Here is a 16,315-nt window from a genome sequence, read left to right as displayed (position 1 = left end):
TGAGTGCTGAGATTACAGGTGTGTGCCACCATGACTCCTAAACCCTTTCTATGCAAAGCAGTATTCTGCACCATATGGGGACGTTTAGGTTCTGTTCTAATGGCAAATAGATAGGCAAAGTCCCAGTTGAGAAGGGCTGTGGGACACACAAGAAATGATAGAGGTTGGTGGAGGAGGGGCTGCTGAGCTAGGAAGGTGGGGATGAGCTGGGAAGGCCATGAGGTAACCTTCCATTAGAACAGAGACAAATGCAGAAGATGAGGCTGACATGGGGTTAAACGATGAGGGAAATAATGTTCCACAAAATAATAACTCAAGTGCAAACACTGAGAGTGGAGCAGAGGCACATTTGAGGAGTCTTAGTGGACAAGACTGGGGAGGGGAAGCCTAGGGCCATCATGGAATTCTTGTCTGGAGCATGACTTAACAACAAGTTAGGGGAAGGTTACTTGTGGGTTTTAAGTGGAAGGATGGCATAGACTGAGTCACGTTTCAATGGTCACCTTGTCTGTATGTGCCCAAGTATGGAGTCATGGAAGCCATGGGATAACTGGGGCTGTGACTGGGCAGTTGGTGTATGGGAGGATGAGGTCAAGAGATAGGACTGTGAGAAGAGCTGGGAGGAGAGGAGCCTTGAGTTCCTATGTAAGTTGACACTCAGTAGGACTTCAAGAAAGGTTGGATGAGGTTGTGGACAAAAGAGAGGAAGCAAGACAAAAGCGGACCTTGTCCCTGTGTTACAGAGACAATAAGACAATTCCATGAGGTGGGTGTAGATATACTTATGTGGAGAGGTCAAAGGGTAGTGTTTTCACACCACCATTCACTGAACCTTTACCTTGGGTCAGGTTTGCTCTAGATAATTGGGGATCCAAAATGATCAAAACAGTCTTTGTTCTTGCTGAGCTTTAACTCTAACTTGGGAGAGGAAGACAATGAAATCATACCTCCTCTCTTGTTGACAATATGATTTCGAGAACTTTAGGTCTACCTGGGGCTGTGGCCATGTGATCAGACATGGAGAGAATTTGGAGAGAAGTCCAAAGATGGGGCTGAGGGCAACCCAACATTTCCATGTCTGGGATATGAAGATCCATTGATGGACTCTAAGGAGTGGCCAGGAAGTTGGTGAAGGTTAGGAAGGTGGGGATAAAAGGGTTCCTGGGTGAGGAATAGTTACTTACCCATGTTAAGTGCTGACTGGAGGGAGGTCAGATGAGATAAATATGAAGATTGCCTTCAGCTTTGCAAATATGCATCACTTGAGTGAGCTGGTGAGTGGTTGGTGGAGGCAGAAGCAATGTAGTATTCTACATCTCATCCCATTCAACACACCATCCCAATTAACCTGCTTTATCCTATTCAGTCCCACTGTGCCTGGTCTATGGTCCAATGTCATGACCCTCCCCTCTCTTTTATACCTCTCTCTCTTCCTCCATCCCTTACATTTTCACCATCCTTCCCTTCCACACTTCTCCCTTCCTGGGAGCTCAGCTGATTGGAACACAAAGAGAGAAGATATCTTCTGTAAATGCATATGAAGGCTGAGGCCTTTGCTCATGAGTACCATCTTGGTGGCTGGGAAACATCTTTCTTTGTCACAATCTCTTGAGAAACAAAATGGTGAACCCTCAGGGCCTTGTCCATTCTGGATTTCCTGCTGCTCCAACATTTTTTCTTTTGCAGTCATCTCTGTGTTTGCCTACTTAGCAATGCTTGTCCTTCACAGCTCATGAGAAATTACCAAGAATGTTATTGACTCTAATTTTAATTTGTCTAGTACTCTTGTTAATCATGTCTATTTAAGACCTCCATTAAAGGCCTATGAGGTTGATTAAATAGACAATTCAGTACAGTTCTATTGGAACCCCCTCTATTAAATTAATATTATAGACATTTAACAGATGTCTTAATGAGGCATTGTAGTTAAGGAATGCAAACTAAATTAACACAAAAGCCATTGTCCAGAAAGTGTGCCTTTTACCTTAATTGATGGATTTGGGGAAGAATCTTCATGTTTATTCTTCAGAACCTGAGAGACTGGTCATTGGGTGATCCTTTTCAGCATTCAGAAAAGCCTGGCTCAAGCCTGGTCAAATCAGACATCAGGACTGGAAGAGACTTAGATGCCATCTGGAATGTACCATCTTCAAATACTGGTGAATGGAGGAAGCAGGTGGGGTGTTACACAAACATACAGATTCCACTCCTGGAGTCTGACTCAGTATGGCTGAAGTGTGTAGTGGGTAGCCATTCCAGCTTTGATCTGGAAGTTCCAACCCCCATTGAAGCTTCAGTAACTGTCACGCCTACAAGGCAGGGCCGAGAGAGGACCCTGAAGACCTGAGATCCGGATGCGCCAGCTCTCTTGGTTTCTGGACCCTGGACACTGGAGGAAGACCGAGCAGAGTTCTCCAGAGAACACCCCCGGACTACGCTACACCTTTCCCAGACCCTGTTACCTATCCCTTCACTTGTAAATTACCCCATACAATAAACCTCCCTTTTAACTATGTGGAGTGGCCTTAATAATTTCACCAATAGAAGTGCAGCATAGGATCAGCTGCTGCAGACATATGCCTGCTTATTCCGGTGCAGGAATCCCAGGAGCCTGATTTTGGAGGCCTTCATGCAGTCAAGTTATCCCATTTGACAGAGAGCAGCTTGGAGACCCTGAAAGATTTCAGGTGTTCATAAACTGATCAGAATTTTGTATCCTGCTCCATGATTTTGAAAGTTAGTAGAAGTTCCTGCTATCTCACCCCACCACTAATGAGTTGGGTGCAATCTAAGGTATGTCTTATGGAATTGAGACTGGTGGCCACATGTCCCCTTTCCACTTCTCCTGCTTGGTGGGGAGAACAGTAGCAGACCTTTTCAGGCCTTGTTTTGATTTCCTGGGTTCTTTATGTGGTTCTGAACCTGGGTGTGATTAGATTCTTGATATCCCATGGCTCCCCTCAGGGGCCAACTCTGCCCATCCTATATGTTAGACTTTTTGTCCCTGTGATAAAATACCTGACATAAATGACATGAGGAGGGCATTATTTTGGTCTGAGCTTCAGTTATCATGGCAGGGAGGACACAGTGGAAAAGGACATAAAACAGACAAGAAGCAGAGACAGCAAGGATGCCTGTGCTGTAGCAAGCTTTCTTTTCTTGTACCCAGCTCCTGACCCTAGGGAATGAAACTTCCCATGTATAGGGTGGATCTTCTCCTTCAATTAATCTTCTCTGCAAAGCTCTCAGAGCCACAGCAGGAAGTGTACTACTTTTTAAAGCATTTCTCAATCCAGTCATGTTGACATTAACCACCCCATCACTCTACACATCTACAATCAGACTGTGCTGTTCCCAGTGGAACAAGGAGGGAGGAGTTTAGCTGCTGATAACTCCAGGAGTCTTGATACTGTGCATGCGGACAAAATAAAGGAACTTGGAGTCTAGCAGTTAGGTTGAGCTGGCTGGTGGCCCACACATACCATACACCAAAGAAACACCAGAGAAACCCAGGCCATTCTGCGTATGGGGTCCAGAGTGGATATTGCCACCTTCCTGGAAGGTATAGCCAACCTTTTCTAATTAGGAACATTTCACAGTTGTTACTGAGGGGTACACTACCCCTCCTCAAATTCCTATGTTGAAGCTCTAACCTCCAACATGACTATGTTTGGAGATAGGATCTTTAAGGAGGTAACTAAGGATAAATGGGTCATAGGATGAGATGTTAATTCAATGGCCCAGTATCATTATAAGAGACACACTAGAGCTCCCCACTCTTGAGGATAGACCATAGGACAGCGAGAGGTGGCTGTTGACCAGTCAGGAGGAACCCTTAGCACAAACTAATCTCAATAGCATTCTGAGTCCTTTCTTGAGGTGCCAACAGCTTTTAACATTGGCTTCTGGGGCCAATGTTTCTGTAGTGCATGGTTTACATTCAACAGAGCTGGTTGTCACATGTGGCTCTCTACACCCTAAATCTCATTTCTACCATAGTCCTGCTCCTTGGAGACAGAGTCCACGAGTGCCAAGTACCATGAAGGTGTGGGGATTTGGCTAGCCATACTCCATGTAGTACCGAGTGCAGTTTCCCTAGGACCAGTGCCTGGGAGGATGCTGTGGACCTTGTTCCCCTGGGAAGATCAGGGAGACAATAGCAGCACATCCCAGACAAGGCAAAGAGCAGAGACTCTGTGGCAGGTGAGCATCACATTGTCTCCCCTGAGAGAGAGTTTCCTTAGTCAATGGAAACTTGAGTTGGGGCCAGCAGAAAAACGTTTCAGTTGGCAAGTGGCACCAGCAGGTTTTCTGGGAAGCAACTGTGTTTATGCAACATAGTGGGCACTTTACATCACAGAGAGGCAGGGATGAACAGGTCTGCTCCAAATTTGTAACACCCATGCACTTTTGGCTGGCTAGAACAGCAATCTCTACACAGAAGACAGAGTTCCTTGGTAGAGAGCTGGGTAAATAAGGAATATATACATACTTTTAGCAGCCTCCTTTACATCTCTGTAGCTGTCCTGCTGGGAATAACATGATTCTGGACCCAGGCTTTCTGGTTCAAATCTCCCAGTCCATGAGACCTTGGACAATGATCACTTTCAGGCTGAGGGCTCATGTGTGCTCTGAACCTGTGTGGCAAGGACTATGTGATAACATGAGGGTCAGTGCCATGAGGAATGTCTAGATGATATAGATAAAACCAGGGCCTGGATAGTCTCTAGGACTTAGGGGTGCACTTTGATTTCTGGGAGAGAGTAGGCTTTCTGTTTTCCTGTCATATAAAGGACATTAGGCTCACTCATTCCTCTTCCATCCAGTGTAGTCTGAGTGGGAGGCACCAAGGAATTGACCACCAGCACACCGCTTACCTGGGGTGAGTGGGTGGATGGGTTGTCACTTATTATTGACAGGGTGAGTTTCTGAGCTGGCCAGCAGACACTTCTTACAAGCAAGGGACAACTGATGCCTCTGAACCAGGTTTCAAGGACAAGGTCTTCCTAATACTGGCACTGAGTGGCTGGACCCCCCCCCCCCCCCCCCCCATTTCTCATGCTGGCCCTGACCTGCAGTTCCAATGGTCTTGTGCAGAAAGACCTCATCTGGCCTTACACAGTAGAAAAGCTATGATTTCAGCAGCAAAAATGGAACTAAGATGCCAAAGGTATCATTGCTGGATACATTGGCCAATCTATCCAAATAGTAGCCAACAGGTACTGGTAGACCTGCCTCTCTGCTCCATTCTGACTGCTGCAGTGAAGCCCTGAGCCATCTAGCAAGGTCACTATGCCTCCATGTGAGAGCAGCAAACTGTAGGCAGTGCAGAGTTTGGAGCAGGACTGACCTCCAGTCAGAACCATGATGTTCCCACACTGTGAAAGCAATGGGAGGTGGTAGATGGACATGGGATGAGGGAGTCACAAAAGCCCCTTCCCTTTCAACCCAGAAAGTCAAGAAGATTCTTTCATTTGAGCCCATTTATGCCTGTAGTGTATTTTGTTATTAACTGAATAACTGATTCAGCACAGAATGTATGAAACACAGGAAAGTATGAAGGATAGAACCTAACGGCACCCTTCCTCAAATCACCCAGGGTTAGTCCTGGTGCATTTTCTGCTAGTCTTTCCTCCCTGGAGAGGCAAACCTCTACCCCTGACTACTTCTTATATTGCTCAAAGTTCCTCAGCCACTCTGCTTTCCCTGGACTACAGGCGGGCCACAGCCAGAAAGCTTTCATGGAAAAGTGGGTATTTAAAGTATTTCCAGTTCTCAGCTGCCAGCGACTTCTGTCTCCAGTGGCAGAGAGTTCACAGGTCAATCGTTCCCTTTACTTTGAACTTCTTGGCAGACCTCTCACTTGACCGAAGCTGGAATTTGCTTCCATAAATGTAGGAAATAAAGCCATCCATTTCTATGGTGAACACACAATTTAACTTGGGGATAACTGAAAAGAAAAAGGATGAGGAACAACATAGCCAGTGCATTCATTTTCAGGTAGAACATTATTCATACACGTTTGTACAAGGTAAGTGAGATGGCCACTTTATATTGCCAGCACTTATGAGACAAAGGCAGGCAGCAGGCAGATCTCTGAGTTCAAGGCCAGTGTGGTAGACATAGCAAGTTCCGAGCTAGCTGGGATGACATAATGAGACTGTCTTTAAAAAAAAAAAAAGGTGTATAGGAATGAGGAGACCCAAGCCAGAAGTACCCAAGAAGACCTGGGCTATTTGATTCACAGTCTAACTATAACTCAATGCCTAATTTCCAGGTTCTGAGGTGATTAATTCAACTACCAGAAGTTAGGCTCCCAGACCTGTTTCTAGACTGTTTCCCATACAGTTTTGCACTGGTTCTTAGATTCGTGCTCAGTGGGGAAACGTCTACACTACTTTCTTAGGGTTGTAATGTGAGCAGTAGAACATATAGGGAAATGGAAAAACAATGAAGCAGGGCTGTGGGGGTAGCTCAGACCCAGAGCACAGCATTAGCAGAGAGGTCCTTGGCTTGATCTCCAGCATCAACAGATGAATGAGTACAAAACCCTCCAACTGTTGTTTGAACCTTGGATTTGTGGGCAAGGTCAGTTACTGGGATCTTGGAAGATTCAAAAGTACCCACTGGAGCAGGGCTAACCATGTTAAGACACAAGAGTGTATCCAGCAAGGGTACAGTTCTCAGCACTCCAGGGGCAGGCTGTTTTGGGTCCTGCTGCCTGTCTTTCAGTTACTCATTTGAGAGGTGGTGACCTTAGCAGGTAGGGACCTCCAACAGATCTGGGCCCAAGACCCAGCCAAGCAGTTCTTCTGTTCTGTTTATGGACAGGCTGCTGACTGTGTTCATAGATATCTCCTGGGAGCCAGAGGGGCAGGAGCCTCTCTCTGGAGTTCATAACATAGCAAGCACCTGCAGCCTGTTTGACTACACAGCCAAGTGGAACTTGGGAGCCTCAGGAAGGGGGATATATATCCGACACCCTAGGGGCACAACACACACCTTTCAGGTTGTCTTCTTTGGTGATGATCTTGAAGACATGCTTGGTCTCATGCAGAAGGAGTCCTGTGACCCCCACATAGGAGGGGCACTTGGATTTTGTGGCTGCAAAGGAGAGAAGCAGTTGAGGGTAAGGCCTGGGTAGTGCTGGCAGTCTTAGCCTGGCCTTAGGGACTGGGAACCTGGTCCTTCTAAGCTGAGGAAGAGAGTACCTAGAGGATAGTGACTCTGTAGCTGGGCAATGACCAAGCCAGCAAGAGCCCAGGCTTCCCAACTCCTTGTCCTGGGCTTTCAATCTCAGGGATGTTTTCAAATGTCTTTTTGGTTTTGGCCAGGGTTCTGGAGCCAAGAGGTCATACACAGAACCAACAAAGACCAGACTTGTTGCTTTGATGCAGCAAGTGCCATGGGCAGGACATCCATTATCCACTTCTGGGCTCCCTGAACTGTTCCTGGAATGCAGTCCTTTTAGAGGGCTGCGCAGTAATGAGGGGTGAGCCATCTCACAAGCAGTCCCCTATCTGCCTCAAGGAAGTCAGCATTTGGAGCAAACTATGTACCTATGTGGGTGCTGGAGCAGGACACTGAATGAGATGTCTTGTATCCTGCTCCTGTGGAGCTGAAGCTCTCGTGGAGGACAGTGTATAGCAAAACATGGGCAATTCTGTTTCTTCATACTGATAATGGCTATGAGGAAAATAAGAACAGAATAATGAGAGTGAAGAGGAAACTTTAGTGGTGGTAGGCACCCAGGAAGTGACATCAGGAAAGGTACCTGAGTTACAGCAAGAGTCATTCAATGAACCTGCAGAGCCCCCTTGTTGAGAGAAGGACCCAAGCAAAGGTACCTGGTATTCAAGTCACACAGAGGCCACCCAAAGACACCAAAGATTTTTACTCTGAGTGGACCTGAAGCTGCTAGAGGCTTAGAACGGGCAAGCAGCAGTCGGTAGTCTGATGACAGCCTTCATTCTGGGTATTAAATCTAGAGTGTGTGTGGGAATAAAACAGTATGTGAGCTGGGGCAGCTTGAGAAAAACCTTCCACAGAAACTTGAGTGAGTTGGAGGTAGGTTAGATTCAGGAACTAGGTGTGTTAATCGACTTGAGGTGGAGGATTAGGAAAGAGGTAATGTGAATGTACTTCCTTGGTTTCTAGCCTGAACAAACTGGATATGGAGATGTAACAGTATCGGAGATGAGGAATCCAGGTCAGAGAGAGCTGACCTCCAGGGAGACCAAGAGCTCTGTGTTAGATAGGTAGCTTGAGGTGCCTCCTGGATGACCAGATAGCTGTTGGGTGCCACAGGGTGATTGAGTCTGGCAGTCACAGGAAAGGTCTTCGCTGGTAATGGAATACTGGAAACCATGGTGAGTGGGAATCTGTCCCCAACTGTCCCCAACAGTGTGAGCTGATGACATGCAGAGAGCACTTAGTGTGTATTTAATAAGGGTCCAGGATGGGTCAGGTCACATCCATCTTAGATTCTCATTGTTTGTAACATAGAGATACCTCAGGAATGCCAAGTGACAGAAGAGAGGCTGAATACTGCCCCTGAGTAACAGTCCCCATATGCTCTCATAGAAATTAGCTGAAAATAATAGCACTGTGAAGATCTGCGTTTAGGAGCTTGGCCTGAATCATCTATGGCCGCCTAGTAGGTGAATGCCACAAAGACACGTTGGTAACAAAGCAAACAGGATTTCAAACACCCACAGCCAACTGGTTTCTCAGGCTGCATCTCTAGTGCTCTCTAATCCCATGGCAGGCTTCAGAAATAAACTCACGTGTCTGGCTTGAGCCTGTTGCACAGGTCACAAATGTACTGCTTCCAGAGTTCATGCAGAGGGAGTCATAAGTCAGGAACAGGTACAAAGTCAGAAACATGAGCTTGGGATTTCCAGTGTTCAGCAAAACAGCTGGGCTCAGGGCTGAGAATTAGCATGAGGGAGCACTTGAGACTGCGTGTAAGCCTCAATGACAGTGTGGCCAAGGTCAAGTACATTCCCCTCCTTGAACGTCAATTTCTTCCCTTGTAGAACCTTCTCAAGGCTAAATTTCTGCTCTTGAGAAGGGAAGAGGTGGCCCTTTCCTTGATGCCCTACCTGCTGGCCAGTTGCAGGTGTGATGGTGGAGCCCCTGGTTCAGAGCAGGAAGAGAGTCTGAAGGTGGCAATGTAGCATCAGCCCTAACAACCCAGGTGCTGTTCACTCAAACTCCTTTTCCCAAAAGAAATGAATACATGAACATCAGTCTTGTTTAACTCACTGTTATAGGAAGTGCAGGTGGCCAGGTAGGTGTTTGTGTAAGGTAGCAGAATTGTCTGGAAGGTGAGAGTAGAGGACCAAAAGTTTTTCTCTGAGGTTGTTACCATTTGTCTTGGTGCCCTTTCACACAAAGCCAGGGTCAGAGAGTCAAGAACACCAGGCTCAAACCTGAAACAAGCACTTCCTGAAAGGACCCCAGGGAGACAGTCCTAGGGCAAAGTGACACTCGCATGCCTTCTGGGACGTGGAAGGCTACGTGGCTATAGAGTGTTATACAAAGCCCATAAATAGCAGCTGTAAACACAAACTCAGAACTGTCTTGAGGGAGATATTCTCCCACAAGACAGTGATACATTCCTTTCAGAAACTTTGGAAATGCGTAGGCAGGACCTCTCCTTGGCAGTAACTTTTGAGTGGGTGATTCTGTCTAGTGCTTATAAAAGCTACAGGAAAGTATATATTAAGGAATATCAGTTCCTCTTTTCTAGAAAACTAAAAGACAAACAGCCTGTTGCCATGGGCAACAGACTCACTTATTAGTGAGCCTTGGAGAGATGCTAAATGATGAAAGTCCTCAGGCTCACCAATGCCTGCCTTTTAGAGGCCAAGCTGGGGGACACAGGAGAATTGGTAGGGGAGGCTGCCCCCTTGTGGCAGAAGGAGGAGCAGACCCTGAGACTAAGGGGGCATGGCTGCCCAGTGAGCCCCTGGAATCCCTGTCCACACCCTGAACAGAAAGACTAGGCAATGAGGAGTGGCAAGGCCTTTAGGAAAGATGGGCGTACCTCTGTTGCTCTGGGTTAATGTCAAAGAGCCTCATGTCTCTCCTCTGTTTGGCAGTGAGGCCTTTGGATTTCTTCTGCTGCTGCTTTGGCTTCTGACAAGTATTCCAAGACCACAGCCTTGCGTTGCAGATGGCTCTCACAGTCTTGCTGGCTCCAGTGAGGGATGCTCTGCTTCAGGAAGGCCCTCACAAAGGCCTCAGGCCGCTGGCTTCCCAGCTCCTGCTCGGAGACAAGTGGTGTGGTTCACTGTTCTGCTCTCTGACTCCAGGGCCCTCAGACCCCGTTCCTGAGAGCCACCATTTTTGCTGATCTAGGCTACAAATTCCTTGTCTTCCAAGTGTTTGCTACACACAACTGCCAAGATGTAAAAGTAACACTCACATGCTAACTGTGACACTGTCCTATACTGCAGCCAGGTCAGTGACTTCCTGTCCTGTTTCTCTGAGGTTATTCTATTGAGCATTCAAAATCCTTTGTAACACAAGACTTCTCTAATCCTTGTGGGGAAGGAAGCTTGAGAAATGCATGATACAGGTTATTTAATAAGTCATGACCACAAGACTAGCTTGAAGTGGAAGGGAGCTGGGGTTGTTAGGGAAATGAGCCATTCCAGAACTAGGGGAAATTGCCTGGGGGTTCCAGGCAGGTCAAGGAGGAGGAAATCTGACAGTGAGCACCACAATCTTCTTTCCTTGCTTTTCAGCCTTGTGGACTCCATGTGGCTGCTGTTGGAGAGGTCTGGTCCAGTCCCCCTTGAGGCAGAAAGCATGAAGTGCATCTCAGGGACTACTCACTCCCATCCACAGGACTGTAATACCCTAGGCAAGAGAGGGTGAAACTACTTCACTGTTGCGCCCAGTCCTGAGACACTCTAGTTTCAGCACCTCACAAGTTGGGGCAGCAACAGTCTATTCTTCACTGGGCAGCAGGCACCTCACTTGGCCTTCATCTGCTGCAACCCGGGCAGTGCTCTTTCCTGAGAACCTACCTCTTGGCTGGGCCATTTGCTGGGCTCTTTTTGCACTAACCAGACAGTAAAAACAAATCTGAGGCTAACTGCCAGATTTAGGTTAACATCAACCTAAATCAACGGTTGCTGATCCCCTCTCTCTGATAAAGCAGGGGGCAAAAAGACAGAATACATAATCTTTGAGGGATGGCTAAACAATCCATCATCGATATCAGGACAATTTGGTTCTTTTAAACACATATGTGGTCTCTCTTTCATGGGGAAATAAAATCAAGGCCTTAAAAATCTTGATTTCAAGTATATTCTCTCTCTCTCTCTCTCTCTCTCTCTCTCTCTCTCTGTTTTTTCGAGACAGGGTTTCTCTGTATATCCCTGGCTGTCCTTGACCTCAGAGAACCATCTGCCTCTGCCTCCCAAGAACTGATTAAAGGTATGCGCCACACAGCCTGGTAGGACATGTGCTCTTTATGAGCCACAGGTGACACTTCTACCCAACTGACAAAGCATGCTGAAGCATCCAGATAGAATTTGTAACACTCACTTATGAAATGGCCTGAGCACTGAACACAGAAGCAAGAGCAAGACATGTTTGGAGTGGGAGATGACATGAAATCTAGGAGACCAAGTCCCTCAGAGCTGACTCTGGTATCCTAAGAAAGGAGCCTGGCACAAGAAGACATCAGCACAAAAGACCTTGATGGGGCCTAATATGCTGACTGTAAAGGTGAAGAGTAATCCACGGGAAAGGACAGCTAGACCAGTCTTAGAAGACATTGAACCATCTTTGCTCTCAAGTTTACCGCTCCCAGCCCACCTTTGAAAGACTGTACCTATACATCATGCTCCTTGGCTTCTTCATGAGAAAAGGCATGGTAAATCACAGCTGGGGGATGAAAGACAAAAATAGAAGATTACCTCCTGTTAGGAATGAGTGTAATATCCAAGGCTCTTCTAAGTATGACCTACACTTATTTAGAGACGGAATACTTGGTTAATATGAAAAGGCAAAGCTTTCTTGGATGATCCTTTTATTTTACTCTGTAGTGCTAGGGGATTAAACTCAGTGGGGTTTAATGCATGCCAGGCAAGTGCTTCACCATGGATCCATGTCCCTGGTCCTACTGAATGCTGCTTATTTACATATTTATTTAAAGACACAGTCTCACTTTGCTGACTTAGAATTTGCTACATAGACCACAATGGCCTTAAACCCCTAATACTCCTGTCTCAGGATTCCAAGTGCTAGTTCCTGGGATTACAGACATGTATCACCACAACTATCTTAGATACTTCTTAACTCTTCCCTCTGGCCAGATTTGTCCTAGAAATTCCCAGGATGAGGTTTAAAAAGAGTACCTCTCAGCCGGGCAGTGGTGGCCCACGCCTTTAATCCCAGCACTCGGGAAGCACAGATGGGTGGATCTCTCTGAGTTTGAGGCCAGCCTGATCTACAGAGCGAGATTCAGGACAGGCACCAAAGCTACACAGAGAAACTCTGTCTCAAAAAACCAAAAAAAAAAAAAAAAAAAAGAGTACCTCTCAAAGCTTTAATGTGTTTAAGAACCTCTGGAATCTTATTAAAACATGGAGTTTTAGTTCCTACTCTTCAAACTCTGAAGGTTCAAAAAATTCCTCATTGGAATCACATTTAGAGTAGTTCTGATTTAAAATACAAGTTATAATTATGCTGGGGCAGTTGTTCACTAAAGAATGAAGACAGTAAAACTGAGATGACATTAATGGTTAGGGGGTGGTTGGTTGAAACACATTTTGCTGACTACAAGAAGTTTAAAACAGATTTTTTTTTACTGTTTAGAATCTATAAAATTGGAACACATCCTGACAGATAAAATACAACAGTCTTTCTTCAAATTCTAAATATGACCAGCATGATGCCAAAATCTCTCTAAACCTCCATGCTTCTGTTTCTTATTTGTTCGGAGGAAACCATCATGGTGGCACTGGGGGGACAGAGTACAGTTGTAAATGTGGTAAGAAAGGGCAAATGACCAGAAAACGTAGCTCACACTACACTCTACACATTTAGTCCCTGAGATGAGTGTGGTAGCACACACAGTTGATCCCATCACTTCAGAGGGAGAGGCCAGCCTTGTTTACAGTCTGTTTCCAGCTCAGTCAGAACTATATAGCGGACCTTATCCCAACAGCAACAATAATAACAAAGAAAGAAACAAAAACCCACCTCTGTTCTCCTGTGCTTCCCTGAGTACATGTTTGACCAAGCAAACAAACCAAGGTAGTTACCAGTTTTACATACAGAATCTAGTTCTCTGTTGAACTGCAGATTGAGACTCTAGTTTGTTTATTGAGATTAATGTGCAGGGCCTGGGATCCTAGGAATAACTTTGTTTTACCTACCCCAGATGCCTAGCAACAGAGTTGGAAATCTTTCTGCAGCAGTACACATGTAATAGCTCTGGTACATTCACTGCTTGTCAAGTAGTTGATTTAAAACGACACAAATATACACTCATAGATGTGTGTATACATTTATTTTAATCTCATTAACTTTTCTAAACAATTTTAAATATAGTTATTCCTAGTTGAGCATGTAATAATAGTGAAGTTGAGATATTCCAAGGTACTTGAGCTCTGATAAAAGGACATGGCAGGAGTGTAAATCAGCAGATCAGAGGCTTAATCTTTTTAAGATTTATTTATTTATTATGTATATAGCATGTATGACTGCACATCAGAAGAGGGCACCAGATCTCATTATAGATGGTTGTGAGCCACCATGTGGTTGCTGGGAATTGAACTCAGGACCTCTGGAAGAGGTCCTAACCTTAACCTCTGAGCCATCTCTCCAGCCCAGAGGCTTAATCTTTACAGTATCCCCTCTCCCTCTAATACTGCTCCAGTGCTTGCTTCCATTCCTGGCACATCTCTTTTCTGCTCAAATACCAACAACTTAGGTTTGTGAGACTGCGCCTAAGAAGGTTTCTACATGACAAAGGGTGAAAAGCCAGGTGGTAGACGGGAGCAGGTCCTGTCAGCAGTTATCTGCGCAGGTAGTGTGGCTAAGTCCCGCCAAGGTCTTGGATCCACCTCTTCTAGGGCCCCTGAGCAGCCCTAGCTCCCCAGGGGAGAACACACTCGATCTTCACATCTATTCCTAGCTTAGAGACTGTGTCCGGCCAGTTCACACTCTGCGCCTCGATTTCTTTTGTGTACTATGAGTCAATAGTACACAGTTTCCCTGGAAACTGTCTTGGGACTCTGTTGCGACAGGTATCCCTGATTCAGCTTCCTGTTCCAGACCCTCTATACTGTCATCCCGGCCCAATTTCGTGTCTCTCATCCAGCTTACCCTTCATTGTTGGACGCTTCCGGAGCGCTTTGATGACGTTTCCTTCAGGTCTCACTCTTTCCCTTTCTTCGCTTTGTTCAGCAGCTTTCAGCCACCAGGACTCTTTCTTGTTTACATTTCCGCTGGAAAAATTCGCTGTGCCCAAGAAACAACATAGGCACAGTACAATAACAGACTTGCTCCAGGCGGCATCAATGGATGCGACCAGATTTCGGACACGGCGCCTTGCGTGACGCCATCGAAGCGTGACGGGCTCTGGTGGTGCTTGCGCCTCGGGTTTAGCTCTGCTGCCGAGGGAGGGGCTAGCTAAACTGCCGGTTCTGTCGCGGGTGGAGTCTGTTATGGCTCTCCTGGCCGAACAGGAGAATCCAGTTGCGGGTCAGGATTAATGAAGTGTAGTGAGGCAAGCTGTCATGGAGAGGATGCGAGGGAGATTGGGACTACGGAGGGCAGAAATGGGCTTGAAGTAGTGAACATAATGGATGTAGTGGGGTATTAGGATTTCTTTTGATTTTTTTTTTGTTTTTTGAGACAGGGTTTTCTTTGTAACAGCCCTGGCTATCCTGGAACTCACTCTGTAGACCAGGTGGCCTCAAACTCAGAGATCCGCCTGCCTTTGCCCACTGTGTGCTGGATTATTCTTCCCCCTCTCCCTCCAGGGGACTCGTGTCCCTGGCTGGCCTAGAATTCACTCCTAAGTTTACTAGTTACCTTTTGTAATGGTGGCCGGGGATTTGCTTCTATTTAAGCTACTATGTAATTTTTATGACCTCGTTTAAGGGTCTCTTTCCTATCAGTAAAATAGAGTAGCTTTAGCTGGCTTTGGGCTTTTTTGATTTTATTTTTTCCTTCCGAAGACAAAGTCTCCCTGTGTAACCCAGACACTTGCTACATAGTCTAGGCTGAGCTCCTAAGTATAATCAATATTCCTGCTTCAGCTTCTGGAGCATTTAGATTTCTCTTACTGAATCCAACCCAGAAAGCATTCTTGAGACTTGGAGCATTAGTTTCTGTCAATATGATAAAAGACAAAAAGTGATTCTCGTGGCTGCAGATCTGGGACACAAAGGCTCAGCCCAGGCCTTCTCAGCCGGCGTGGGTTCTGTCCAGACACCGCCCTTAATTTCTGATGAGTGCTGGATCTAACTTGGATGGTGGGTGAGAGAAAGCAGAATTATGGTCCCTGTGCTCTCTTTAGTCAGTGATTTTTTAATATTGAGTACTGTGCGACCTCCTTTTAAAGAGGGAAAAGAAGTTTCAGAGAAACTTGGGCAAAGAGCACCACATTCTTGTTTAAGAAACATAGGCTTTATATGTCTTTGGGTGATACCTGTGTGCCATTTTGATCTTTAGCAGTACAGGCCATGGTAAGTCACATATGCTTTAGACTTTGAGGTCAGCCTGACAACAACAGGATGGACACCAAATGTGTTGCATTTGCAAAGGCCTGACACTAGTTTAGCATGTATAAGACTGTGTGTGAGAAAGTGCCCTTGGGGACTCATAAATGTGAACTCAATAATGAACACTTGATTTCTTTTTTGAGATAGGCTTCCCTTTGTAGGCCTGGCTGTTCTGGAACTGGCTATGTAGATCAAACTGGCCACAAACTCACAGAGATCCACCTGCCTCTGTCTTAAAAGTGCTGGGATTAAAACATTGTAAAAGATTACTTGACAGAAATTGCATATATTTATGCATTTAAAATAACACTTTGAAATTTGTATGTTGTGAAATGGCTAAATCAGTCTAATTAACTCAATAACCTCATATAATTGTTTTTTTGTGAGACCTTTAATATTTTAGTGATTTTTTTCCAAGTATATGCTGCTACTATAGTAACTATGACATACATTAGATTATTATATATAAACTTTTGGTCTTCTTTAAAAAGTTATTTAATTAATGAATTTATTTATTTATTTTTAATGCTTAGGATCAACCCAGGACCTAACTTATGCTC

General features: G+C 45.6%; 1 protein-coding gene across 19 annotated transcripts in view; it reads right to left on the bottom strand.

Moving 5' to 3' along the window:
* The window catches only part of Pop4 (POP4 homolog, ribonuclease P/MRP subunit), a 37,447-nt gene extending 21,799 nt beyond the window's left edge, over positions 1-15,648 (bottom strand). For 3 of the 19 annotated variants that reach the window (XR_008213054.1, XR_008213059.1, XR_008213060.1), the window contains exons 1-5: positions 14,353-14,780; positions 11,852-11,904; positions 10,052-10,869; positions 7,003-7,104; positions 1,985-2,156 (exon numbers count right to left, since the gene is read on the bottom strand). Coding sequence is in view for 1 of the 19 variants with exons in the window: in XM_052713286.1 (XP_052569246.1) it covers positions 5,814-5,950; positions 7,003-7,104; positions 8,787-8,886 (339 nt within the window). In the remaining 18 variants the exon portion in view is untranslated. The other 16 variants (XR_008213057.1, XR_008213053.1, XR_008213051.1 and 13 more) reach the window with 16 other exon arrangements.
* Between the last annotated feature and the right edge of the window lie 667 nt (positions 15,649-16,315).

The sequence above is a fragment of the Peromyscus californicus genome, unplaced genomic scaffold (assembly GCF_007827085.1).
Source record: "Peromyscus californicus insignis strain IS unplaced genomic scaffold, ASM782708v3 Scaffold_4__1_contigs__length_199733344, whole genome shotgun sequence".
NCBI classification, from domain to species: Eukaryota; Metazoa; Chordata; class Mammalia; order Rodentia; family Cricetidae; genus Peromyscus; species Peromyscus californicus.
This window is presented reverse-complemented; position numbering and strand designations above follow the sequence as displayed.